The following is a 26,143-nucleotide window of genomic DNA, read 5'->3' on the forward strand; positions in this document are numbered from 1 at the left end:
GAGGCCCCACCTCGAGCACTGTGTCCAGTTTTGGGCCCCTCACTACAAGAAGGACATGGAGGTGCTGGAGGGGGTCCAGAGAAGGGCAACGAAGCTGGTGAGGGGTCTGGAGAGCAAGTCTTATGAGGAGCAGCTGAGGGAGCTGGGGTTGTTCAGCCTGGAGAAAAGGGGGCTGAGGGGAGACCTTGTCGCTCTCTACAGCTACCTGAAAGGAGGGTGTAGCGAGGTGGGTGTTGGTCTCTTCTCCCAAGTAACAAGTGATAGGCCAAGCGGAAACGGCCTGAAGTTGCACCAGGGGCGGTTTAGATTGGATATTATGAAAAATTTCTTCACCAAAAGGGTTATCAAGCATTGGAAGAGGCTGCCCAGGGAAGTGGTTGAGTCACCATCCCTGGAGGTATTTAAAAGACAGATAGATGTGGTGCCGAAGGACGTGGTTGAGTGGTGGTTTTGGCAGTGTCAGGTTGATGGTTGGACTCGATGACCTTAAAGGTCTTTTCCAACCCAGACGATTCTATGATTCTAACCAGTTGCCCAGACAGGCTCTGTCCAAGATCTCCCGAATTTCTCTCGCATCATATTCTCCCCTATTACATTCACCCCCATTATCATTGCTATTTATCATATTTCTCTCACACCGTTTAACGCCCCTCACTCCCCACGTTTCACTGCAGAGCGGGAAGGCCGTTACCCCCCCGGCCACCCCGCGCTGACGCCCCACGCACGACGGACCCACGCTCACCCCCGCGCCCCGCCCCGGGGCAGGACGGCCCCGCCCCTCCTCGCGGTAAGCCACGCCCCTACGCGCCGGCCCGCCCTCTCCTTGCCCGCTGATTGGCCACCGCGGCGCAGAGGGGGCGGGGCCGGCGCGATGCTATTTAAGGCGCAGCGGCGGCCCTCTCCACTGCCTGTGCCTGGGAGCCGGGAACGTGTAGGGTGTGTGTGGGTGAGTGGCGGCGCCGGCGCGGAGGGGTTGGGGGGCGCCGAGCCGGGTCTCCTTCGCGATGTGGCGCCGTGGCCCGTCGCGCAGGGCCGCGCTTGGCCCGCCCTGGCCCTCGCCGGCGGCTGCCTCCGCGGCGCGGCCTTGCGGGAAGGCGTCGGAGGGTGCCGGGCCTTGCCCGGTGTCCCGCCGTAGGAAGCGGCTCGTGTGGCGGCCCGGCCGGCTCTTCCAGCCGTGGCCCCTCCTCGGAGGGAACCTGCCGCTGCTCCCCAGCCCCTGACCCACGCCTCTCCCTGTCAGCCTCCTCCCGGCCTGAGGGCTGGGGAGCCGCGGTGAACGTTCCCTTCTGCTGCAAAACCTTCTAAAGTCCCGAATCTGGCCTTTGAGTCCGCCTCAGCCCGAAGGGCAGGGCCTGCGCTGCGGGCAGGGGGCTGGGTGGTGCCGCTTGTAGGGGCTTGCGGGGGGGCGGTGAGCGCTCTGTGGTGGCTGCAGACCTCTCCTGGCCTGCTGAAATGTCCTCGGGGGCGCTTGTCCTCCCTGCGGGTAAGGGGGGCAGAGTGGTCATAGTGCACAAAGTACTTTGCTCCTTGGGTTATTTTATTTCATAGTGCAGCTGCTCTAGGGCTGGGAAAAGCTAGAACCGTGGAGCCTTTTCCACACGGCTAGGAACGATTCAGTTCTCCAGTATGGAGTACCTGCAGGGAGTTCTAGCTCTGGTTTTTAAGGGGGAAGGGGAAGTATTATCCAGCCCTATGCAGTAAGCAACACTTGCTTTTCCAAGTTTGATGCTCTCTGGAGCACACTTTTTTTGCAGCTCCATGGTGAGACTTGAGTGATTCAATGCCTCTCTAATTTTTAAGAATATTTAACTATGTTTAAGGCAATACTTAAAGTAGTCCCTGACTTAGCAAGTAGTTCAGATCTTGTTTGTATTGGACAGAATATTATCCTCCATGTAATACGTTGTATTTTGTGCCTGTGATGTGAAGCTAAAGCCCTGATGTTGCTGTAGGAACTGGTTGAGTGAAGGGAAGGGTCAGATGCCCTGTGTGCTGGCTTCTCTGAGAAGCTCCAGATGAATCATGCCTAAGCTCTAACTGCATGTGAGGATGGTGGCTTCTCTAGGAAAACCAGGCTTCAGTGAGAAGCATTGCTTTAACTTGGTTATGTCTGTATAGTCCTTTTGAAGATGTTAACTTTTCACCATTCATGACTATTGGAGAATACTTGAACTGTCTGGTAATTTCCTGTTGTTCTAATCGGTGCTTAAAACTCATTATCCAAATGATGGATGCTGTAAATTAAATACAAGCCATCTCCAGTGAGTGAAAGTCAAACTTCAGTGATCTGTGTAAGTACAACTGTGCTTGAAAGAAAATGCGTTCTGTAAGTCTCTTGTAGATTTAGGGTGGCAGGATGTCCCTATATTGCAGTATGTTGTGTGGGACAACCTGCAACTTTGAAGTATTAATTTCAGCTCTGTGGAGTAGTCAGCTGTTCAAGAAATCCCAAGACAAATAATCAAATGTTTTAACAACTATCATACTTGTCTTGTGACTTCTGCATAGAAGGGGAAGAAAGGCTTAAAGGATCTGGCATAACGCTGACTGAACAAAATACTGAATCACAGCAGCTGCTGAACATGCTTGTTCAGTCTATTACACAGACACTGGAGTTTTTCCTCATGGTCCAGGCAGTTGGATTTCAGAGGTATATTTGTAGAGCTCATTATTTTCGTGGCTTAGAGGAGGTGCTGTTTCTTTAGTTCTAACTTGAGAACTAGGTTTAAACTTGGTTGGGATTGTTGATTGAATGGACAGTATGTCTTTTAAATATGGACTTTGGACTGGTAAGGAAGACAGAAAACTGAGGAGAAGAGAGGTCTTAGATTTTCTCATGTGAATTTCAGTTGAAACTGAAAAAAAGGAAGTGTTAGCACTGAACTAGTCACTGACCACTTGCTCATGGCCTGCTGGGGCTGGTGTCTGTTCCTGTGGCTTCACTCCAACCTTCTTTGGGAAGGCTGAGTGGCAGGTTAGGACCTTAAAGCTGAAGAAAACACAGGTTTTTAAGCTGCCTGCTTTGTAGAACTCAAAAGTGTGCTGCTTGCTTGGACCTAGCTAATATCATTCAGGCCTATAGCACACTACAACTGACCATTGCTCCTTAAACCTGTGAGGACTAAATTATTTTTCTGTCACAGAATCTTCAGCAACACCATTCTGGTCAGAAAATGTCGGCTCTCGAAACCCTCTTTAAGTACATTGATGAACACCAGGAGCTCTATATTCAGGTAAGTTTTCATTGAGTTTTGTCCTGCAGCACAGACAGCTATGGGATATGAAAAGTTAGGTGGTCCCCTTCAAGCTGCTTGTTACACCTATATAACAGGCCCAATAACAGAGTAATGCCAAGTAACTGGGGAGAGAGGGGAGCAGGCATCAGGTATGACTGCTTTGAGTCAAGTCAGAAAACTTTGTTTCTTAAGTTTAGGCAAAGAGGTAAATCTTCATGGTAGATTTATTAGCAAAAGCTCTATTACCGTATAGTGCAAGCAGTGCCTTATTTAGAGGCACAAGAAGTTTGACACTGTTTCCTGAATGCCAGACTAGGTTTATACTGTCTTTCCCCTTCTGAGATTGGAAAAGAAAGGTATGAACAATACTGGAATAAAGCTTTCTCATATGAAACTATTCGTGTTGGGATACAGAGGGAGAGTTACCTCTATACTTTGCTGTTTAACCTGCTATTTAATTGCACCTTGTATTCCAGTCCCTTTCACCTGTGAAGGAATCAGTGGTATAGCACCGTAAACTCCTAGGGAAGAACTATGCCAAGTGTTCAGCTTGACTTCTGCCAGTTGCTCTCACTGATCTCACATGCGGGGAAAAAAGCTAAGGCGGCCTTTCTGAGAAGCCTGAGGGACATTAGCTGGTTCTGGATACTTAAAGAACAGCAATCAGAAAGGCACAATATGCACAAGCTGTTGTACTCTTGAGCTTACCTTATGCATCTCTAGACTTTGTGCTACACTGCAGGGGCACCTGTAGGAAAGTGAGGTTTTAGAGAGCTTTTGAGTGTAACATTAATGGTTAGAGTACACCTTTGAACAGAGGACAGAGCTGATTTGCCTTGAGTTTAAGCTTGACTAAAATGGTATTAGTTGAAATGCAAGGTATTGTATTTGTATAGGGCCTCCCATGCCATAATTAATTTGTAGGAAAACCTCCAACACTTCTGTCTTTCTGTAGCGGCTGGCTGAATGGGTGGCAATCCAGAGTGTGTCAGCGTGGCCAGAGAAGAGGGCTGAAATCAGACGCATGATGGAGGTTGCTGCGAAGGATATTGAGCGACTGGGAGGCACAACCCAACTTATGGATATTGGGAAACAAAAGGTATGTGAGCATCTCTGTTTCAGCTTAGTAGAAAAAGTCTCTTTAGAAGACAAGGTGTTTTGCACTAGGAGGTGTTGGCTTCTTATGATCCTAGTAAGAAAGGCACTTAGATTCCATAAAGTATAATTTTAAAATGCTGCTTATTGGAGCTACCACTATAAAGGAAGAGGATAGTATAGATAATCCTATGTCCCTTCAGATGCTGGAACCCCAAGCTATGTGGCATCTAGTGGGCATCCAATCAGTGTGCAGCATGCTGTGCAGATCCTACTCGTGGAAATGTTATTCCATTTCATTTATTCAAGCTGTTCAATTCTGCTGCCAAACAAAAGGAATTTTTTACATGAGAACTTCTTGCTGCACTTTTTTAGATAAAGACAAGGACGTGCAGGTGGTGTAATCATCAGTACCAAGTGGGAGCTGCCTGCAAACTACAGTCAACTGGCTAAGTTTATGCTGCAGCCCAAGGATTTGTACAGCACAATACAGGCAGGAAGGCAAAGCTGTGTGCACAGCATAGCACAGCACGGGCTTGGGTGTACTCAGGCTAACTATGTGGACCACTAATTCCTTGATGTCTGATGGTCTTCTGGTCAGGATCACCACACAAGGGTCTTGTGGGTAGTGGTTTAGAAAGGCAGTAGCCGGTTGGGGTGTAGGATAATGTCTTTCCTGTCACACAGTCTGAACTTCCTGTTAAAACTTTTGTTTATAGCAAACCTTGGGGTCCAGATCTTTTAAGCATGTTGCATTACACTTTGGACTGTATATTACATGTATTTTAAATACTCTTCTAACTGAACATGAACAGAGCACCTGCAAATAAAAATGTTAGACACTTCCAACAGCAGGTTGGTGTTGGATCTTAGACCCCATGGACTGTTAAGATACTTACTGAAGTTTCAATAAGTGTTCCAAAAGACTGTTAGGCTCTTCCAGAAGTGCTACATTTGTCACAAGATTGCACTGCTCCCTTACCAGATACAGAAGGATCCTTTATAGGATGAGTCCCCTCCTTATTTTCAGCTGTCTGGACTGCTTTTCCTCACCTGAGAAATGAGTGTCCTTACGACAATAACCCTATCCTAGGGAAGCATCCACTTGATATGCTTCTCCTTTGAAGTGCCTAGTCACCACATGTCACGGAATAAGGCCCATACCAAAATAGTTAGACTAGCATTTGGATAGTGGGATTTGAAATTCTGTTGTACTGGACTGTTTGCTGGCTTTAGAAGATTGTCATTGTAATTTGTGCTAATGATTGCAGAGTGAAATCTGTGTGTATTGGGACCCTCTGAGCTGTTCTTGCTTCTGGCAACTGGAATACACTTGTTTGTAGTGCTAGAGGTCCCAGTAGGGAAGCAGCTGACTTCGTGTGCCCTCTTGGGAGGGAACCTGTAGGATAATTCTAGTTGTGCTACTACCTACAGCCTAAAATTCCATCAGAAGTGTTTCAGTTAATTCAGAGACAAAATTTTCCTTTCATCAGTGTAACTTTTGGGGGGCAAGGACACATTTTACAGAGTTTATTACAAGTAACATTTCTATTTAGGAAACTCTTGCACTGGATTGAAATTAATTTTAGTATTGAGTTTTATATTAAGTATAGACAAAAGTAGTCTGTATTATGTACATTGCTGCTATATCAGTGAAAGATAATGTAAAGCAACTGGCAAACTTGTCTGATCTTAGTTTACTGCTGCACAGCAGTTTGTACTGTGTACTGATTACTGTAAGTGTAAATTGTTGCAATAATGCTTTAATAGCTTAGAGCTGCAGCTGGCCAAGGACCATGTAACCTGTTGATAAGAAATTGGAGCTTGGAGCCCATATGAGCAAAAATCAAAGCTGATCTTGATCTGCTGATCAGTGTCTAGGAGTATGTATTCACTGGAAGGGGAATACATGCTGACAGAGAATACTGTGTGATAATTGCTTATGGGGTATTCCAAAGGACTAAGAAAAGTTCAACTCTTGAACTAGGTTCATCAGCACTACCCTGCCCTTTGCTTTACAGCATAGGCTGGTACAGAGAAATACAGCTGTTATGCTGATCTTATTTGGGTGTAGGCACGTGTTATATTCAGTGATACCACTGTCAGGAAACTCTTGACTAGAGCACTATGCTATGGACAGGATGAAAGTGCAGTGACAAGCAATGCAGAATGCAATATTGAATGGAGTTTATCACTTCTGCTTAGGTCAGCATTGGATATGGCAGTTTGGCATGCAGACAGCTTGCTCTGCTAAAATCTGATGTAGGATTGCCAGTTTAAAGCTAATAGTTCTGAGTGGCTTGGAACATTTTGACTATTACTGGGACTTGTCAGGGAACTTATTGGCATGGTGCTGTCATGCCTTCATTGGCACATTGCTTCTGGTAATCAGTTTAAGTAGCTTAGTTTTGTTAGCTGTCTATGCCCCTAACTGCAGAACCTCTGTAATGTTAAAGTAATTAATTCATCTGATAAGAATGCCCACTCTGATGTTCTACATTTGAATAAAACTTCTTGCCTCCTATTTCTAGCTGTCTGATGGATCAGAGATTCCTCTACCGCCAATTGTGTTGGGAACACTTGGCTCAGATCCACAGAAAAAGACGGTGTGTGTATATGGTCACCTGGATGTTCAGCCAGCAGCACTAGAGGATGGCTGGGATAGCGAGCCCTTCACGCTGGTAGAAAGAGAAGGTAAGAGCTGTGGACTTCGCAAACTGATGAGCACTTCCTTAAGTGTCGTATTTCTCAACTGCTCTGCAGTTGTACCCTTGATTGAACAGGGGAAGGACAGTAAGAATGGACACGGGTGTTTATTTAATACTGTTGACATAAAAGATGCAGGAGGGGAAATGGTAAACAAGTAGAGCTGCAAAATTTCAGCTGCTGTCAGGATTTGTTTCCTTGTCTGATAGTCTAGACTGTACTTGCATGTTATCTTCCGTGTAGCTACAGCAAAGTCTTAACTGCTGCCTTCCATGGTAGCAGTTTGTTGCCAGAAAGCTTTCTAAAACTAGTTTCTTGTGCTGTTCACAACTTGCAGTCTGTAAGGTCATGTCAGACTGCAGGGATTCTGAACCACTGTGAGGGACAAACACAACACGGCCTCTTTATGCCTGGAGACAGGAGTGGTGCAGCAGCCTCCCTGAATTGCTGCTGTGGTTTTGCATACAATGCTACAATGAGTACTGCAGAAATTGTGTTTTACAGAGCTAGTGCCCAGACAAATATCCTTCTCCTATAAATGGGGATGAAGAAATTGTGCAGTAACTCCTGTTGAAACAACACATTCCCAGTAGCCAAGGGGAGACTAAAACTTTCTTTTCTATTTAAAGCTGGTGCTACCAACAGCCTCTTCCTTGTTTCATTTGCTCAGTGTTTAGTGTCAAAGGTCATACAAATAGAAGGACATTAACCATTCTTGTTGCATAACTGTTAATCATTGCCAAGAAAAGAAGTATCTGTGGTAACTAGTATTTCGACTTGGACATTTGGTCATAGGCATCAGAGTCCATGTTACTAAGTTGGATTATCTCACCTGATAGCAAGAGCTAGACTTGCCTTAGACTCTGTCTTATCTCTTTGCAGCCTGGCAGCATAAAAAGCATATTTATCAATGGCTCCTTACCTTGCAAGCTGTCTGTTTTGTTCTGTCACTGTGGTTACACCTAATGCTATGGGGTGGTAGCCACTGCTCTGAGTTGCAGCAATATCTGCCTCTACTGTGATCCCATGTGCTACCTTTCCTGGGACTTCCTTGTAGCCTATAAAACTTGCCTTTGACTAAAGGCCTTACTGGGGACGTTCACATTTATCTGGAGAATCCAGAGAAGTGATTGCTCATTAGCTACTAAAGTCTTACTCTTCAAACAAAGAATTATTGAATTGAAGCTAATATTGGATAGGTTTCTGTTAAAAGGAAGTAGCTTGTTCCTATACCTCTTCTGCTGTGTTTGTAGAAAGTGATGTCATTGTGAAAGAATAGGAACAACTTAGCCCAAGGCAGTTACGTCTTTTCCAGGCTTGTGTTCAACTCCTATCCAGGGAGCAGGTGAGGGAAGAGGTGGCTTAGCTCTAAGTGGGAGAACTATTGCAGTCCTGTACCTATCCCACTTGCATGGGTGTATGAAGTGGGATGTAAAACTGCTACTTCAGAAGAATCAGAGATGAAAGTTAATATAAGCAGGGCTAAAAAGCTCATCCAAAAGGATGTTTTCTCCTGAAGGCAAGAGATGACTGAAGCTTCATCCTAATTTTTCTCCACAGTGATTAATTTGTATCTTGTTTCTACAGGAAAGCTGTATGGGCGAGGATCAACAGATGACAAAGGTCCAGTCCTTGCCTGGCTGAATGCCTTGGAAGCTTATCAACAAACTAACCAGGTATGTGCCCAAAATCTATCCTTCTTTTTTTACATACAGCTGAGTATAGCAATAAATGTTATCCAAGCCACAAACCTTTGAGGCAAGCCTGCTTATTCAGCTGATTGGAGGAACTATGCAGTAGTCCTGCAAGTTCCCTGTTGTCCCAGTAGGGTTGAGTTGACTTGCTGACAAGTTAGTCTTGTAGATGTTTAGATAGCACCCTAGACATTTTTGCTTTAATGTGATATGTAGGAAGGAAAATGCATATACAGGCATCTCGAGCAGCAGGAATAATCAAGTATGATCACTTTCATGTCAGGATGTCAAATTGGTTTGGCCTTTAACAAAGCTTAGTGTCTCACTGCCACTGAGCTCAAGAAGAGATTACCTTAGTAACACCAAACTTGGAGCTCTGCAGTGTTTCTTCAAGAAGAAGTCCAATCAGAAATAGCTCAGAATGTCTGCTTTAGAATCATAGAATCATGGAATTGCTGAGGTTGGAAGGGACCTTTAAGATCATCAAGTCCAACTTTTAACCTACCCTGACAAAAGCCACTTCTAAACCATGTCCCTAAGTGCCCCATCTACCCTTTTTTTAAACACCTCCAGGGATGGTGAATCCACCACCTCCCTGGGCAGCCTATTCCAATGTTTAATAACCCTTTCAGTGAAAAAATGTTTCCTAACATCCAATCTAAACCTCCCCTGATGTAACTGGAACCTGTTTCCTCTCGTCCTATCACTAACATTGTCACTTTACATTGCAAGACAAGTTGCTATTACTTGTGAGAAGAATTAATACTTCTCAAGTGCTGTCTAGGCATAGAGTATGGTAGACTGGATAGACAGGGTAGCTCTGACTCTTGTACTGTGGCATGCAATTTCTGTGGTTAATGTTAGTTTTCCTAGCCCTGTGACTTACCATTGGCAACAAATTTCTGCTGCCTTCCCACAGTTAAGAGGATTGGGAACAAGTTGTTCTAGAGCTTAGTTAAAAATTTGAATTCCATCAAATGAAGGGTGGTGTAAGTGCCCTCAATGTAAGTGCAGTCCAAACTTTCGAATACTGTGTGTATAATTAACAAATTCTGCTGTCACGGAACTAGTTTACCCATCTCCATTTTTCTGCTTTGCATATGACAGATGAAAATTACTGATTGCTGAAGGAGTCCAATGTTTTCACATACTTAATCGGTTCTTGTTCTCTGCTTTCGAAGGAGTTTCCAGTAAATGTTAAGTTCTGCCTAGAGGGTATGGAAGAATCAGGATCTGAAGGCCTTGATGAACTGATTTTTGCTCAGCAAAACACCTTCTTCAAAGATGTGGATTATGTTTGCATTTCTGACAACTACTGGCTAGGCAAGAAGAAGCCTTGTATCACCTATGGCTTGAGGGGTATCTGCTACTACTTCATAGAGGTAAGTGCTGAAATACATTGCAAAACCAGCATTAACATGAATTTTCTGCTGGAGAAGAGTGGTAGCTCAAAGTCTTTCATGCCAGTACCTTCTATTCAGAAAAGGTGGAAGTGACTACTTAAGTGGAACAGTGTCTACTAATTGTGTAAATATCTTCCTTTTACTATGCTGTATGGTACTTGGGTGGGAGGGATAGCTTTCAGCTGTATGAAGCAAAATAAGCCAGCACCTTCAGTGGAGGATTATGTTATGGCACAGATACCTTCATCCAGATATTTCCTTGAGTGCAGGGAGAGATGTCACTACTGAAGTCCCCAAGGCTGGGACAGTCAGTACTGGGGGGGCTTGTATGCCACAGAGCAATAAAAGAGCAATAAAAAGCATATCTGCTTTCATGTGCTACAGTTGAGGGGCCTGGTTTCAAAAATGATGCATTCTTAACGTACATGCAGCAGAAAGCTAGGGTAAAAGTCTGTGCATTTGACAGTATGGTCATGCTAAAAATTAACCTGAATCTTAATTCACTTCAAACCAGGTGGAATGTAGTGACAAAGACCTTCACTCTGGAGTTTATGGTGGTTCAGTACATGAGGCCATGACAGATCTCATTACTCTAATGGGTAAGAAAAAGCAGGTTTCACTGAATGCATCTAAATGGGAGTAAGAGCCATCAAAGCACGAGTGAGTTTGCTGGGTGGGGTGGTGGTGTTCCTAAGGGCTGCTTACACTGAGCAAAGCAATGACCAGTGAAATGGTGCTTGCCAGGTATGCATAAAACAGGCTGATGCACTAGATACAGAAACATGATGAAGGTCTTGCCAAGAAGTTTTCTATCTACTTAAGCTTCCCTTAAAATCCTGCTGCAAACTTGTATGTTAATTAAATCAGCTTTTTTCTGCAATCTCTTCTATGGATGCCCTATTGAACTCCTTAGGAATCCTGACTTCAAACAGCCAGCTAAACATGTAGCAGTAGAATTAAATACAGTTGCAAAGAAGTGCATTTTAGATTACTGCAAATTCCATAAGTGCCTTCCATGCCTAGTGAAATGGCCTCTGGGAGGTTGGAATTTCATTACCTTTACAGAGTTTTCAGAAGGCAAAGACTTCTCTTTCTGGTGGAAAGTGCTCTCAGCAATGACATCTTGTTTGTTCTGGTTGAATTCTGATATTAGGTGTTTGTTTACAGGTTCTCTTGTAGACAAGAAAGGGAAAATCCTCATACCAGGTGTTAATGAAGCAGTGGCACCTGTTACTGATGAGGAGCTGGCACTGTATGAGAAGATCGATTTTGACCTGCAAGAATATGCAAAAGATGTAGGAGCAACAAAACTATTGCATGATACAAAGGTATGCTATACTCCTCTCTCTACCCTGCTTAGCTGTGTTAAAGCTATCTATATTAGTAGAAGACAGAAAGAAGCTTCTGTGCATACTTGTGTAGTTACCAAGTAATTTAGTAGGCATTCATTTGACATCTTTAAAACGTGGAGAAGGCCTTGAAGCTAATTTCACCTACTGTACCATTGACTTTATACTTAACACTAGCAGTTCCTCTGCAAAGCATTAGATGCTTAATCTAGGTTATCCTATGTTTAAGGCAAGCAGTCTAGGCAACTTCAGATTTGGTCCTAAGTCTATAAGTAGCATTTTAAACTTGTACAGAACTTTCTCTAGTGCTGTTCTCTTAATGCTAGATAAGAACTGCTAGGACTTTTCCAGAGGTCAGATACCACATCTACACAAAGCATCAGATCTCCTACATCTGTGGGAAGTTCAGTGGGTTATCAGAAATAAAGTAGTTACTCAGAGGTCACTTCTCCTAAGGTGTGAAAACAGTTTGAGATCTAGCTGTGATGAACTTAATGTTGGCATACTGAACATCTTCCTAGACCTGACAAGCAAGGACTGTTTTGTAGCCATGCACTAGGCAGCAGTCCAGATCTTTGAACAGGCTCAAGTTGAATAAACTCATGTCTGAACTTCTCAGATCTTAATGCTGGGAGCTCTCCAAATAAATGCTTTTTAACAGCAATGAGTCTTACAAGGTAGAGGTACTACTAATTTTAAAGCATTACACCCTAGATGTAAATGCATCTATCATAAAAAGCAGAAACAAGTGTTGTAAAAGACAAGTCTACATGTGTAGGTCTGTCTTCTGTCCTAGTACTGTCAGGAGAAGGCGTCGGACTCAACTAAAATAGGCATAAGTAACAATTTTATGTCATCAACCTTGTCTTTACATGCTCAGGTTTATATCAACTGAGGGCACGCAGGCTTCCTTGTTCAGCCTTGTCCTGTAAAGTAATAGATGAAATATACTTTGTTTACAAGAAGGAGCTGGCAGGATGCTCTTTGTATGATACTGAACTAAAGCTGTTCACTCAGCTTCCAGTCTAGAAATAGACTGAAATAGACTGAAATTCTAGCTTAACTCACCAAGGGAGTTCTAACTAAGCTGCATGTATGCAAGAAGGATCTTAGGACTAAAGAGATATGGGGAAGAAGGCTGTAATCTCCAGGTGAGAAACAATGTGCTTGAAAGCTTTGAACAGGGACAGTTAAACTCTTTGAGAGAAGATTGGTTGTACCTGGAGCAAAACAAACTTAACACTAAAGCCCACAACATTTCTAAGCCTCCTGAACCTGTGTGGTGAAGTTCAGGTTTGAGGTACTGTAGCTGTCTATGCAGGGCACAAATATGTTGAATTCACAGTATCCAGTGTAGCAAACAGCTGCGTCCAAGGCAGCAAGGAGGAAATGTAGAAGTGTATCTGAAATGCCCTAGTAATGGTAAGCAATAGGACTCACTTTAATGAACCCAATGTTCAGCCAGTTTAATGTGACTGATATAAATGGCAGGAGCACACTGTGTGCCTGGGTCTGCACAGCGGTGAGGCTTTTAGAAAACTTGGGAGCTTCATAAGTATGTGACTCAGTGATGGAGGCACCTGCCTGACTTGAGGCAATGGGGACTACAGCTTCCAATACGCTCCCTACAAACTGTGCTTGAGTATCTTATAAGTGGTATTTGTGTCCTTGTCAGAAGCAGACTTGTGTCCTGTAAGTTCCCTAGGACTAGGAGAAACCCAAAGTAGAGCTACTGAATCTCTTAAGGTGCTGAAAACCCAGCTTTTCTATCAAAACGTGTGCTTAATGGGAGTAAAGCTTCTGTTTATAACTGAATGGTCTTGAATGAGCTGCATTTGTCCATGGGAGAAAGCACTGTTTCTTGCAAACTCTTTATTAAATTGAATAAATCATTACTTTGGGGGAACTCTGTCAAACTTTATGTAATCTTGCATCTTTCCCTTTGCTTCTCCAGAGAGATATCCTTATGCATAGGTGGAGATATCCTTCCCTGTCTCTCCATGGAATTGAAGGAGCCTTCTCAGCCTCTGGAGCCAAGACTGTGATTCCTAGGAAAGTGATTGGCAAGTTCTCAATCAGGCTTGTGCCAAACATGATTCCTGAAGAAGTCACAAAGCATGTATGTTGAGATGGGTTGGTAGTCTTAAACCAACCAGTGTCTCTAAGCTTCTCCTTTTCTCTGTGCCTGGGGGAAGAGTATATCTGGTTTCTAAAGCAGTTCTGTTTATTTACTTTGCTACCATCTTCCCTGTTCTGCACCTCAACTCAGATAACTTAGGGAATTGCTGTATGGTTCCACACTGGACTGTTGTGTCCTGGTTATTCAGTTTCTCTTAATTAACTCTAAATGCTAATTTAGTTGTAGGGCACTTGGATTACTAGAAGTGCATATTCAAAAGCATAAGTGTTTGATATATTGGCTAACAGTTCTACAGTATACTGTTAACTTGCTTAGAGGAGATATTCTGACTTTGGAGCAGAGTTACATAGAAATAATATGAAATAATAGTAATAGGAAAAGTTGCTGCACAGTAGTAGTGACCTGCAAATCCTTAAGATGCTTTTAGTACACTGTCTTTATCAGTGTTCATACAATTGCTAACAGTAGATAAGACTGTTTAATCTTTCTTATAGGTTGAAGACTATGTGAGCAAAAAGTTTGCAGAGCTGCAGAGCCCCAACAAATTCAGAGTATACTTAGGCCATGGTGGAAAACCCTGGGTGTCAGACTTCAACCATCCCCACTACCTGGCTGGTAGGAGGGCCATGAAGACAGGTCAGTGAGTTTTCCACTTGGCTTTGGGAGGACTAAAGAGCTCTTGTTCCAGCACCTCAAGAAATAATGAGGAGGTCAAGTGTGCAGAGTATTTAATGTTCTGCACTGATGTAATAAATTTGCCTAAGTAATGAAGCATGTCGAGTGCAGTCCTTAAACTTGAGTCTGAGGTACAGGAGGGAAAATGTTGATGTCAAGCTCAATTCCTATTATATTGGAACAAGTTCATTGGTATGGTGTTGCTTTTGCACAAGGATGAGACTGTCAGTTCAAATAACTTGCTTAGCCAAAGCCCTCAAGGCTTAGTCATCCTAGCATACTTCATCAGTTATGCTAGGGCAACTAGATTGCACAGGGCAACTATGGCAAATTGAACTTCTGTGTTGGAGTACAAACAGGCTTTCAGAAGTGTTATTTGTGTAACTGAACTCTGAAAGTGATGGTACTCCGGTACTCTGTCTGGGGGGCAAATGCCACAATTCTACAACCTCTGCAGTCAGCCTGATTAAAACAGAGCAAGGCTTGGTCAGCACAGGGTACAGAAGTGGTTGGTACTTGATTGCTTAAGCAGCAGTAGGGATCTGTCTTGGAAAGAAAACAAATGCAGTCCCAAACTGACCAGAGTATCACTTTGTTCTAGTTTTTGGAGTTGAACCAGACCTGACGAGGGAGGGAGGAAGCATTCCTGTTACCCTTACTTTTCAAGAAGCAACAGGCAAGAATGTCATGCTGCTTCCTGTTGGAGCTGCAGATGATGGCGCCCACTCTCAAAATGAGAAGCTAAATAGGTAAGAATATTTATCCCTGTGCCAGGCTGAGCTATACTGTGGGTCTTGGCATGTATTATGAAAAGGACCAAGAAGAATTCAGGTCTCTTTTTTTCTCTAGAAGGCAAAGTGCCACTTCTCCCTAGCAGAGAACTGACTGGTTGGGTAACTAGTCTGTAGCTGGATCTTGATCTCATTACTGCTGCTGGTTTTGTACACTTGAAACCAGAAGCAGTTTTTATACTTCTTATAGCCAAGCTTGGCTACCCCCTACCCTAAGGGCAGCATTTCTCTCTTGCTCAGGGGGACGCAGGGAGCTTTGGAGTGGTGGCTGTTGCCTGCAGCAGTAATGCCTGTAGTGTCTGTTCTGTGCATAGGAGTGATACTGCAGAAAGCGGGGCTGCTAGGAATAACAGCTCAAACTAAGACCATGCTAACGGAAGCTATCTTCTTTCCAGGTACAACTACATCCAGGGAGTGAAGATGCTTGGTGCATACCTCTATGAAGTCTCCCAGCTGAAGGACTAATTTAGACACCTTACCTTCTGGCTTACATATCAGAAGTCTAATTTTCTTATAAAATGTCACCAATTACCAAGTCTTACGTGGCTCCCCTTTTCCACCAACACTCCACCCCTTTGGTGGGGAAGAGGGAAGCATGCGGTTCCACTTGACAAAGAACACTGTATACCAAAAATACTTTAAATGCTTACTTCAAATGACACAGACTATTCTTTATCTGGCCAGCAGTCCTCAACTGCATCTTTGTCCCTTCTGTATCACTTCAGAGTTGTGGTTTGCTGTATTCATCCACTTTTCCTGTAAAGCAGGAAGAACAGGTTTGTTCTCAACTGTTTAAGCAGCCACATCAGTTGCAGAACTGCTGAACGAGGCTTAAGGTTCTTATTCCTGGATATGTCCTGGAAGTAGTCAAAGTGACAGATTATAGGGCTATACTGGAATGTGTTCAAGCTGTAGTGAGGCATCTCTTGCTGAGTGATTTGGAAGAGCATTTTGTCTCTTACAGTTTATACCTGCCTGCATTTAAGTTATAACAAAATTCACCGTGATAATGACTACTGGCCATCTTTTTGTAAAGCTGCCTTCGTACTCCCTAAAAAACAATAAATAGTGATGCTCTAGAGTTTGGCTCTTGGTTTCTAAGGATTAAATAATAATGTGGGAGGGAAAGTAACTTCAGGGGACTCGGGAGGAACGCCTCTATGGCTATAGAGGCAGGTGAGCAACATGGCTACACAGGCTGTACTTCCTGGGCATTCAAATTTTTATTCCTTAGGCTCTGGCTCCATGTCGGCATGTTGACTTGAAAGCAGATATTGCTAAATCCTGCTCTCCTGAGAGAGAACAAGCTCAGAAAATGTTCCATTTTGGCTCTGTAAGCCAGGTCATCACAACTGTAGCACAACGGTATGTTGTGTATGATGGTATGGTATGGGTATGATGGTACTGCAAGGGAGCAGGTGGAATTTGTAGGCATAAGTGAGGAGAGAAGAGCATCACTCATTGCAATTGGTGACTGACATCCGACTTCCAGCTGTCTTTTGGAAATTCAACACTTCTGGTATTATGTCAAAAAAACAAACCCTCTTAAATGTGTGCTAATCTGAACTGGGTTTGGCTCACTGTTTCTGAATTGCCTGACCAGTGCTAGCAGGCTAAGCTGGGTAAGTATTTCAAGTGATGGTGCTTTGCTCTGAGCACTGCCTGAGAGCATGGTGAGGTACTGTGGTCCTGTATCCTGACAAGCAGTTGAACAGCATGTGAGGTTTCCTCTGTTGGGTGACAGAAGGCAGGAATGTCTTGTCTCTCTGCCTTTCACTGTGCTTGATCTGGAGTCTTAATAGCAGATGGCTCTTGGGGCAGGGAGGAACCTTCTGTTCTTGCTGTGAAGCTTCTAAAGCTTCTGTGCCTTGTTTGGTTGGTTCTGTTTGGTTTGTTGTGGGAGTTGATGGCTGGAGATAATCTGGTACCATTAAACTTTGCACTTGCAGCTGAGACCCATGTCATGTTCCTCTGTCAGTACTTGCTGCCCCAAGCATCTCTACAAACAGTGGGTAGCAGGCTGCTAGGCTGTCACCTCTTGGTCACAGTGGAACTACTCTGATACAACATGCAGTCTGTACTGTTGGGAGATACTAGTTGTTTAGCTTAAGTTTTAATTAGAATAAATTACTTAGGGTTATAATATGGTGTGATTTATGCTGTTTGCTTAGCTTTACTTAGCATGAGTAGCTAGATTTTTTGCTGAAGCCTTTAGGCTGCAATAGAGTTAATCTTCGTAGTAATTTTCCTGGCAGCTGGTACAGTTCTCTGTTTAATCTTTTAGTATGAGGAAAATGTCAGTAATGCTGATGTTTTGGTCATGTTTTCCCTAAGTCTGGGACTTTTCAGTTCCCCATGTTCTGCCAGTGAATGCAGGTGCACAAGAATTGTAAACCAGAAGATAAGGAGGCTACAACTGTCATCAGAGACTGCGAACCAGCAAGATAAGAGCAGTCAACGGTCTGCATGGACACAGAAGAGGAATCCAATAAGGTGTTAGAAGACCCCAGACCAAAAATCACTGTTGGAGTAAAAGACACATGAGCAGTGTGTGAGGGGTGGGTGTATAGATCACAAGAGTATAGTTCCCCAGGGATTTCTTTGTTCGAGGTCTCTCCCTTTCGGAGGCACTCAGCCTGGGCTGACCTTGTTGCTGTACCTTTCTTTCAGTTAAATTACTTATTTTTATAAAATCTGATGCCTGAGACTCTACTGTGGGAAACCTCGAGCCTCCTTGAAGGAGGAGGGAGTGCACCTGAGAGTAAATGTGTGTGAGGGGTGGGAAGGGGCACTTATGGGCTCCCTGGGGTCACCTGCTGTGGAGGGATGCTGGTCTGGGATGGTGTGTGTGCAACTCCTTGAATGGTGTGTAAACACTCGGGTAGCAGCTTCTCCTTTAACAGTACAAAGGGCAAGACTGGCATGCCTGAATACTTGAGGGTAATCTGTATGCTGAGATCAACTAGTTATTCAGGATAACTAGTCCTAGCAGTTGACATGTTTAAAGCAGCTTCCTCAGTTACTGAATTGACGCCTCAGGCTTCTCTAAATGGGGTAACTTACACAAAAAGACAATTCCCTGGCTGTTGGTGAATTCATATTGGTTATTTTCTACTTATCAATTTGAAAAGCGTCAAAACTTAAAAAAACCCCTGGTTCCTGGACTCAGGTAATAGTAGTTTCTAACAATGTAAAGAAAGCTTATTTGGGCAGTGGGGAAAGTGATGTCATGAACTATGTTCAGAAAGTGAGCATGTTTGTAGTTGTCCTATTTAATTTGTAACTAATTTCTTGGGAAACACTTAATTGTCCAAGTTCTGCACTGAGAGACTGCGTCAGATCCTTCACTTCTTTAGTAGGCAGAGTTGTGAAGGATGCCCAAAACAGAAGCAAGTGTGTCAAGGGGTTTGTAGAAGAGGCTGGGAAGCAGGTCCTATTGGACAGACAGCAGAAATATTTCGGCAGGGGGTGCGTGCCAGAACCCTGTGAAAAGGAGACTAAAATGAAACTTTGGCCTAAGCAAAATGCTGGGGCCTGTTTAAGCACACAGGAGTAAGTTGCTAAAGTAATGGGTCCTTTATGAGACTTAATGGGATGTCAGATTTGTTTAGATGTATAATTTTAAAGTTGGAAATCATCGTATGTTACCTTGCTACAGTAGAGCTTGCTCTAGCTGTAACCTTTCTTTGTCCCTGCCTAAGGTGACCACAAAAGCAATAGTACTTAGCCTGGATGAACAGTGCAAAAGGACCGGTGGTGACAGCTTATTTCTGTAGCCTGCCTGCTTCAGACCTAACTCCATGAAGACTTCTAGAAAACTACTATCTGGTGCAGGGATCTGGCTTTGCTGCATCTTTGAATGCTTGTGCATTGTACCAACAGTTTGGTCAGCCCTATTTGTTTGAGTAACAGCGCTATCACACGATACAGACGTGTCTGACATGATGTAAAGTGTGAGCTAAACATGAAAACCAAAATGCAATGAGTGAAGCGGAGAACCTCACAGCACCATCTGCTGGGTGTTCAAAGCTGCTTGGCATTTTCCACACAGAACTTCTCACCTGTTACAGTTTGCTGAAAGGCTTGGCTGGCTCCAGTTAACATAGAACCTGAAAGCTTGTATAATTAATATCCCTCAATTGATGCTCATTGAAAGACTCCTAAGTGAACTGACTTTGCTGCCAGACCAACCTCTGGTTAGGCCAGGAGGAGGGCAAGACTGCAGATGTTTCAGAGGGCTTTGCTTAGCCTGGGTAGCTGCTGTGTATTTTTATGGTGCTAAGTAGCTCCTATGCAATGGTAAGCACCGGAAAAACATTCCGGCTGGTTTTGCAGTTTCTTCCTCATGGTCTTTGCCTACAGTCACCTTAGTTTCTCTGGGGTGAAGTTGTGCATGGAACAGCTTTACAAACGTGAACAGCTACAGTCTCCCCATCTTCCTGAGTAGAGGTGTGCCAGCTCTATTTACAAGCAGCCATAAGGAAGGCTATCCAAAGGAATGCGGTTCCGAACCTCTCTAATCTGAGAAGTGTCTGAATCTTGGCTGGGCCTATCAGAGGTACCAACACATGCCTGCTTGCCTTAAACTTACTTAGTGATGAGGGTAAGCTGAGAGAGTTGGGGTTGTTCAGCCTGGACAAGAGAAGGCTCCAGGGAGACCTTATAGCAGCCTTCCAGTACTTCAAGGGGGCCTACAGGAAAGATGAGGAGGGAGTCTTTATCAGGGAGTGTAGTGATAGGAAGAGGGGTAACGGTTTTAAACTGAAAGAGGGTAGATTTAGATTAGATATTAGGAAGAAACTCCTTGCTGTGAGGGTGGTGAGGCACTGGAACAGGTTGCCCAGGAAAGCTGTGGATGCCCCATCCCTGGAGGTGTTCAAGGCCAGGCTGGATGAGGCTTTGAGCAGCCTGGTCTAGTGGGAGGTGTCCCTGCCCAGGGCAGGGAGGTTGGAACTGGGTGATCTTTAAGGTCCCTTCCAACCCAAGCCATTCTATGATTCTACTGCTTCAAGGTGCTCTTTTCTGTCACTTGTCCACCACTTGCCTCTTAGGAGTAAACCAGGTAGGAGCCCAGCTTACTGCCAGGTGAACCAAATGGCATCTGGTTGTAAATTGGTGAGACTTCTTTTTTTGCAAGCTTCTGTCTAGCTAAGTTATCTCAAAAGTATGCTAAAGCCCTTCCAATACTAAAGTAAAAGTAGTTGGATCAGCTTTATACCTTCCCTGTACCCCCCAACCCCAAGACAATTTTGCTTTTCTTGTCCAGACTCCCTTGCAGTCAAACTCGATGGAACTGCACAACTCAGCTTTATTTGAAAGCTGGAGTTTTATTAAAGATGGTGAGAAGGTTTGTATACCCTGACTTAGCTATCTTTTCCCTTGCTTAAGTAACTTAAGTCAGCACCAGCAGTTTCCTGGAAACTAATTCTGGGGACCTGGCAGGACTACCTGCAGAAGGAAAGGTGACTTCATAAATAGGCATCTGGGAAAAAAAAAGGAATATCTATATGCCACAAAAGCAAAACATGTTTTTCTGTCCTGTTTCCTATTGTGGAATAATAGCTTGATTCCTGACTGGAAACTGGGAAATACCTCAGTTGGTGGCTTGCTGCTGTTACCAAGTCTAGATGGCTTATGCTTCCAGTTCTCCCACCCCAAGAACAGAGGGAGATCTACAACATGCATTTTACAATGACTTGTCCACAGGGTGAAACTACTGCAAAATTGAGAATGCAGAATTCTGGCTCATAATACCTCGTTCTTCACTAGATTTCTTGTGTTTTAGCAAAATCCAGGACAGTGCATCTTGATATGGAATGTGCACTTAGAAGAGCAGCTGGAGTTATTACAAGCTATTATCCCTAAATGAATAAGCCCTAACTGCCTTTTAAAAATGTCACTTTTCTTTATTTTTGCTGCACTGGGAAACAATAGCATGCACATTAAAAACACGCTCCTGATTTTTCAGCAATGTGGCAATCCATTTTAGGCTTATTGAGCACAATGTTTCCTAATTTGAAACTGCTTTTTAACTTGCAAAATGGACTTTGGTTTTAGCATAATGAGTTTTGGATGTACTAACTAAAGCAAAACTTACTTTTCCACAAGGTTGCGTGATAGACTGTCTTGACTTCAAGAACTTCAGCTTTGTGATCTTGACCTTGAAGCAATGTGAAGAGTGGAGATAAGGTAGAGCTAAGCTAGACAGAGTATGGGAGTTTATTCATTCTGTTAAAGTACTAGCTTAAAAACATTACCCTTTTTTTTCAGTGTCAACCGAACTCATTCAATTAAAATAGAATAGATTCATGTGTTAAATACGTTTTTACAGTGAGGAGTCAATCTGAATAAATCACCTTCCTGATAATTAATAAAGTTATGCAGGGGATTTAAATCACTCTTTAGAGAATCTTCTTAGGCTACGGAGGAAAGCTTAATAGCGGATGATTTTGATTCTAGTCCCTTGCTAGCTTCATCATACCATTCTGCATCATGATGTTAGGTTATGACAAACCCTGAATGCTAAAACACGTTTTTCCAGTCCTTTTAAATATTCATCTTTCTATTAATTTTGCATATCCTAAGTGATTCTGAGGTTTCTTGAGGACTGCTTAAAAGGCATGTCAGTGAAACATGCCAGCTGATGCCGACACATCGGTATGCAGCGTCCGCCTTCTGTCTGGGCAGGCTTAAGTTCTTCATCATGGAGACAGCCCACGGACCTCCTGCATTTCTGCCCTTTAGACTGAAAAATGAGGTAACAAATACAGCTGAGCAGCTTCTTTTCTCATGGTTATTGTGCTGTGCTTTGGAAAAGCAGCAGCCCTGTATGCAGTGTGTTTTGACTGTGAGACCCTTGGCATCCTCAGACCATGTGTGGTCTCTTCACAAACAGGAAAAGATAACTCCACCAAGAAGAAAACTAACATAGTTACTCTTAAAGTCACAAACTATAGCAATAAATTGGACCCACAGCACAAAGTGTCAACTACTATTTGAAAATGAAATATGTTCAGTTATTAGACACCCAAGAAAGTCTTTGTGTAGAGACATTTCTCTGTTAGCTGTTGCCTGTGAATACATGTGCCTACAGCAATTAAGGAAGGATCCTTTGAAGGCTGCTATTACTGTCTCTCTATATAAACAAAAACATATATAAGAATGCTAAATGATTTGATGTAAAGGTGTCTTTGGAGGACTGTTTTCCAGCTCTTTCAGACAGAGTAAGTAAATGGCATTGCGAAGCTGAGCTGTTAATACAGGCAAAATTATAGCCAATTCCTGAATTTCTAGATAGCTGCTAAGATATATGGTGAAATTAGATGTCATGTTTCTGAACTACTTAATGGATTTAATGTCCATATAGTGAATAGTGGAGTCAACGTTAGAGACTTGAGAATAAATGCTGTCTTTTCTTGGACTGTTTTAAATGCTAGTAGGGAGAATTCTGAGATGCTGCTGCTTAACTTCAAGAGAACCTATTAAACTCTTCCTTAGACTTGCGGCAGCTTGGAAAGCAACAATAAAACTGAACTAGCTGAAGTGTTACAGTAGTAGTACAGCTGCAGAGAACTTTTTCAAGCTAGAACACTGAATAGTATTTGTTCATGAAAATGCCTTTGATAGGATGTTGGTTTAGACTGTCTTGCTGTATGGGTCAACATTTTGGGTCAACAACCCAAAAATGGGTCAACATTTTTCTTGCATTATCAGCAGTGTACTGCTGCATCATTAGAGGCCTTTTAAGTGCAAAAATTCTATTTCTTTTGGGTTTTTAGTAGTACGTGTAGAGTACAGAGTATCTGGCCTTTGCTGCCTCCCATGTTCTCTCCTGCTGCTCTTCCTGCTCCCCTTCTCCTGCTATTTTTCCCAATCATTCACACAAGGGGAGCTAATCCTGCAAAGCGGACCCACTTTCCTAAGGGTATGACCAGGCTTTCACTTTATAATGTGATATATGTATATGTTGACTAGACAAAGTCTCTTCTACTTCTCATATTAAGACTGTAGTTCATCTAATGATGCTAGCAGCCAACGATCTTCAGCTTTGCTCTGTAGTTGTCACTGCAATAGTCCTCAGTTCTTGGAAGTTGGCACAACAGTATAATAACACTAAATGGAGTGGGAGAAGGTAACTTCTTTGTTTCCAAATTCTTCTCCATTAACCTTTTTACTCTTTGAGTGAATAGCAACCTATAAAAATTCTGGCAGGAGAGCAGCTGTTTCTGCAAGTCCACTGGAACATACTTTTAAATTTGTGGAAATGCCAGAAGTTAAAGGCATCAGACAAAAGATGCTCAGAAATGCTCCTAGGCAAATCTCTTTAGGTTTTTCTATTGTGTGAGTTGAACGCTTAGCTGGAGGACTCAAGTTCAAAGCTGTAAGAATACAATATAAATTCAAAATACGGTATAGGCCACATGTCATCATTTTCAGGAATTGGTTGTCAAAGAGAATTAATAGAAAGAAAGCAAAAGATTTAATTCTGCTCAGCTTTGAATCTTGTTTGTATTCCAGAAATATCCTGTAATGCGTTGTCAGCCACATCCTAAACTTTTGCAGAAGGAGGCACAGCACTGATTATTTTAAGGCAGTTTTAATTCTGACCGGATGGATTCAGAAGTATGAATCAAGAAGGGGGAAGACTGCACCACGAGCTCAGGCACGTGTTGGTTACCAATTCTGTTGTCTGGCAACAGAATCGCAATATAGAGATCTGAATAAAGGTAAATTGAATGTGGAGAAACTGGGGAGAAAGACAAGTAGAGAGCAGGTTTCAGAAATCAAGTAAAAGGCTCTATGAGAAAGGTATATGTGAGTGTATAAATACATGTTGCTAGAGTTATGGACAGCTAGAGTCTCTTAGCTTCTAGGCTTTAGTCTGATCATATTCCTTTGCACTGCTCTGGAAATGATGTTTAATGGAATTTGGAACTTCTGTACGTTTATAAAGCTGCATATAATTTTTGGAAGCTTTACTTGCAGTCAACTGACAGTCATAGATGGAATTTAAATACCTTGAGACCAGTTTAGAAGGTCCTTATTTTTTGAAGTTAATAAGAGTTTGTGGAAGGGAATTGAGAAATGGGGGAATAAAATGCTGTCTTTAACTGCAGATAAGGTCATGCATTGATAGGTTTAAAATAGAAATATACTAAAAAGTATCAAACATGTCTGAGTGTTTTTTCCATGGAAAACAGGAGCCCCAGACCTACTGAGTATGAAGTGAATAGAAAACTATGCTGTATCACATTGTCTGCTTTGTGAAAGTGTTCCTATAGGATATGACAGGTAATTGAGTCATCAACATAAAATATTAATATTTAGGATGATACATTCCATTTTCTTAATGCGTTGTAGTTCCACATCTATCTCTGTGCAAATATGACACAGACTTACTGGGACACAGCAGTCACCTTGAAGCTGTGCTCAGTAACGGCTGATTAGCATTATCTGTTCCAAATGTAAAACAAGTTCAGCTTCTCTGACCTCATTAGAGGGAGCTGAGAGAGCTTCAGTAATAAATGCTCCTCTAGCTCCTTCCAATAATTTGATTTATAAGGAAAAAAAGTTTTAATGACACAATCCCTGCCACTAACAGACCAGCAGTCCTTAAGGACGTAGAAGAGAGATTCTGAAAATAATTAGACTTAGCGCTAAAACTAAAAAGGAGGCTGGAATAGGAAAATGTTATTATTTTCAATAGCGTACAATCTGCAATACAACAGTCTTTTCATCCAATTTATATTCGTAGGCATCAATACAGAAGTGTGGCTAATATATCCAGAAGTGCCTGGTAACCTGTTCCTAAACTGCGATATAGGCACCTGTTTGCTTTAGAATTTGAATGACTAGAGGCTGTGTCCATCAAACATAATTAACGTTCTGGCACACTGTTTATTAGACTTTTTCCACTACTGAATGTAAGGATTTTGGGGGGATAAAATGCCAAAGTGGTCTATGAATCTGAAAGCCTGCTTTTAGTTTGGATCTAAATTGGAAGTAGAGGATATGATTTCAAACTGTGCGATGTTCAGGAGCTTGTCTGCTTTATAACAGAGCAAGACAGTAAATCTTAATTTCAGACAATTTGCATGAGAGTATAATGAAAAAATACAGATTTTAATCTGTTCTAAATATTTTACTTGTGTTGATAGAAACTAATGTGTCATTCTGAGCCCTTTAAACCTCCCAACTTATTCTACAACTTAAAACTAACGGCAAAATAGTATAAAGGCCTGTTTTTTGTAGTCTGCAATTGGGGAGAATTGGTTACTTCGGGTAAGCCAAGGTATATTGGCAAATGATGCATAAACATATAAGCTTGGTCTGTCACTCATTTTTTACCGATTTATCAATATTCAGAGACTTTTAAGATTGGCAGGAACAGTGACTTATATCTTACTATTAGCAAAAGAACACACCGCATGACAAAACCCCCACTCTGTAAACCCCTGATTTCAGTACTTAGTGGCACATGTCAAATCAACAACATCCACTTATCTTTCAGTTTAAAGACCAAAACCTCTCTGCATGTTTTCACAGTGCTCTGAATTTGAGAGCTTGATCCAGCTGAATCCATTAGCGGCTTTAAAGCCCCATTACTAGTCACAGGAACGAATGAAATCTTCAGATAAGGTGCCACCATGCTGAGATAATTCAAAAGGAATCGGTCACACTACTTCAGGCTGACACTTTTTTTTTTTTTGCTAGAAATGTGGTGCTGTGAAAACTGTTTATGAGAAAAAAAGGACTTTTATTTTTTCCTTTGCTTGCAGGATTCACCTAAAGCCTCAGCTGTGTGAGTAGCATAATCTTTCTAATATCTCTACAGAGAATCTCCTCACTTCCCAGCTAAGAAAGAGCAAGTCTAGGCAGATAAAAGGTGTGTTTATACATGGCTGGGAGGCTGCACACCAATGAAGGATCTGACACCTTTACATTCAGCTGAAATCATTCACAAGGTACTAAATGGACAGTTTGGACTCCTTAAGTCCATAATGTTCCAGAGTTAGATTCTTCCATATGAGTTCTTCATGTAATTACTGTTTTGG

General features: G+C 42.7%; 1 protein-coding gene across 3 annotated transcripts; it reads left to right on the plus strand.

The window, feature by feature from the left end:
* Positions 1-912: 912 nt before the first annotated feature.
* CNDP2 (carnosine dipeptidase 2) lies at positions 913-16,382 on the plus strand. Of its 3 annotated transcripts, none has more exons than XM_054192977.1 (12): positions 913-946; positions 3,144-3,233; positions 4,192-4,335; positions 6,863-7,025; positions 8,625-8,713; positions 9,913-10,113; positions 10,649-10,733; positions 11,302-11,462; positions 13,438-13,602; positions 14,118-14,259; positions 14,900-15,047; positions 15,485-16,381. In XM_054192977.1, the coding sequence occupies exons 2-12, from the start codon at positions 3,174-3,176 to the stop codon at positions 15,552-15,554; spliced, it is 1,428 nt and encodes a 475-aa protein (XP_054048952.1). In that variant the 5' UTR covers positions 913-946; positions 3,144-3,173; the 3' UTR covers positions 15,555-16,381. The 3 variants fall into 3 exon arrangements, with proteins under 3 accessions (XP_054048952.1, XP_054048955.1, XP_054048954.1); XM_054192980.1 differs by having other exon boundaries at positions 921-936; positions 15,485-16,382; XM_054192979.1 differs by having other exon boundaries at positions 921-931; positions 15,485-16,382.
* The last annotated feature ends 9,761 nt before the right edge of the window (positions 16,383-26,143 follow it).

This window comes from Rissa tridactyla, chromosome 2 (assembly GCF_028500815.1).
Source record: "Rissa tridactyla isolate bRisTri1 chromosome 2, bRisTri1.patW.cur.20221130, whole genome shotgun sequence".
In the NCBI taxonomy this organism is placed as follows: domain Eukaryota; kingdom Metazoa; phylum Chordata; class Aves; order Charadriiformes; family Laridae; genus Rissa; species Rissa tridactyla.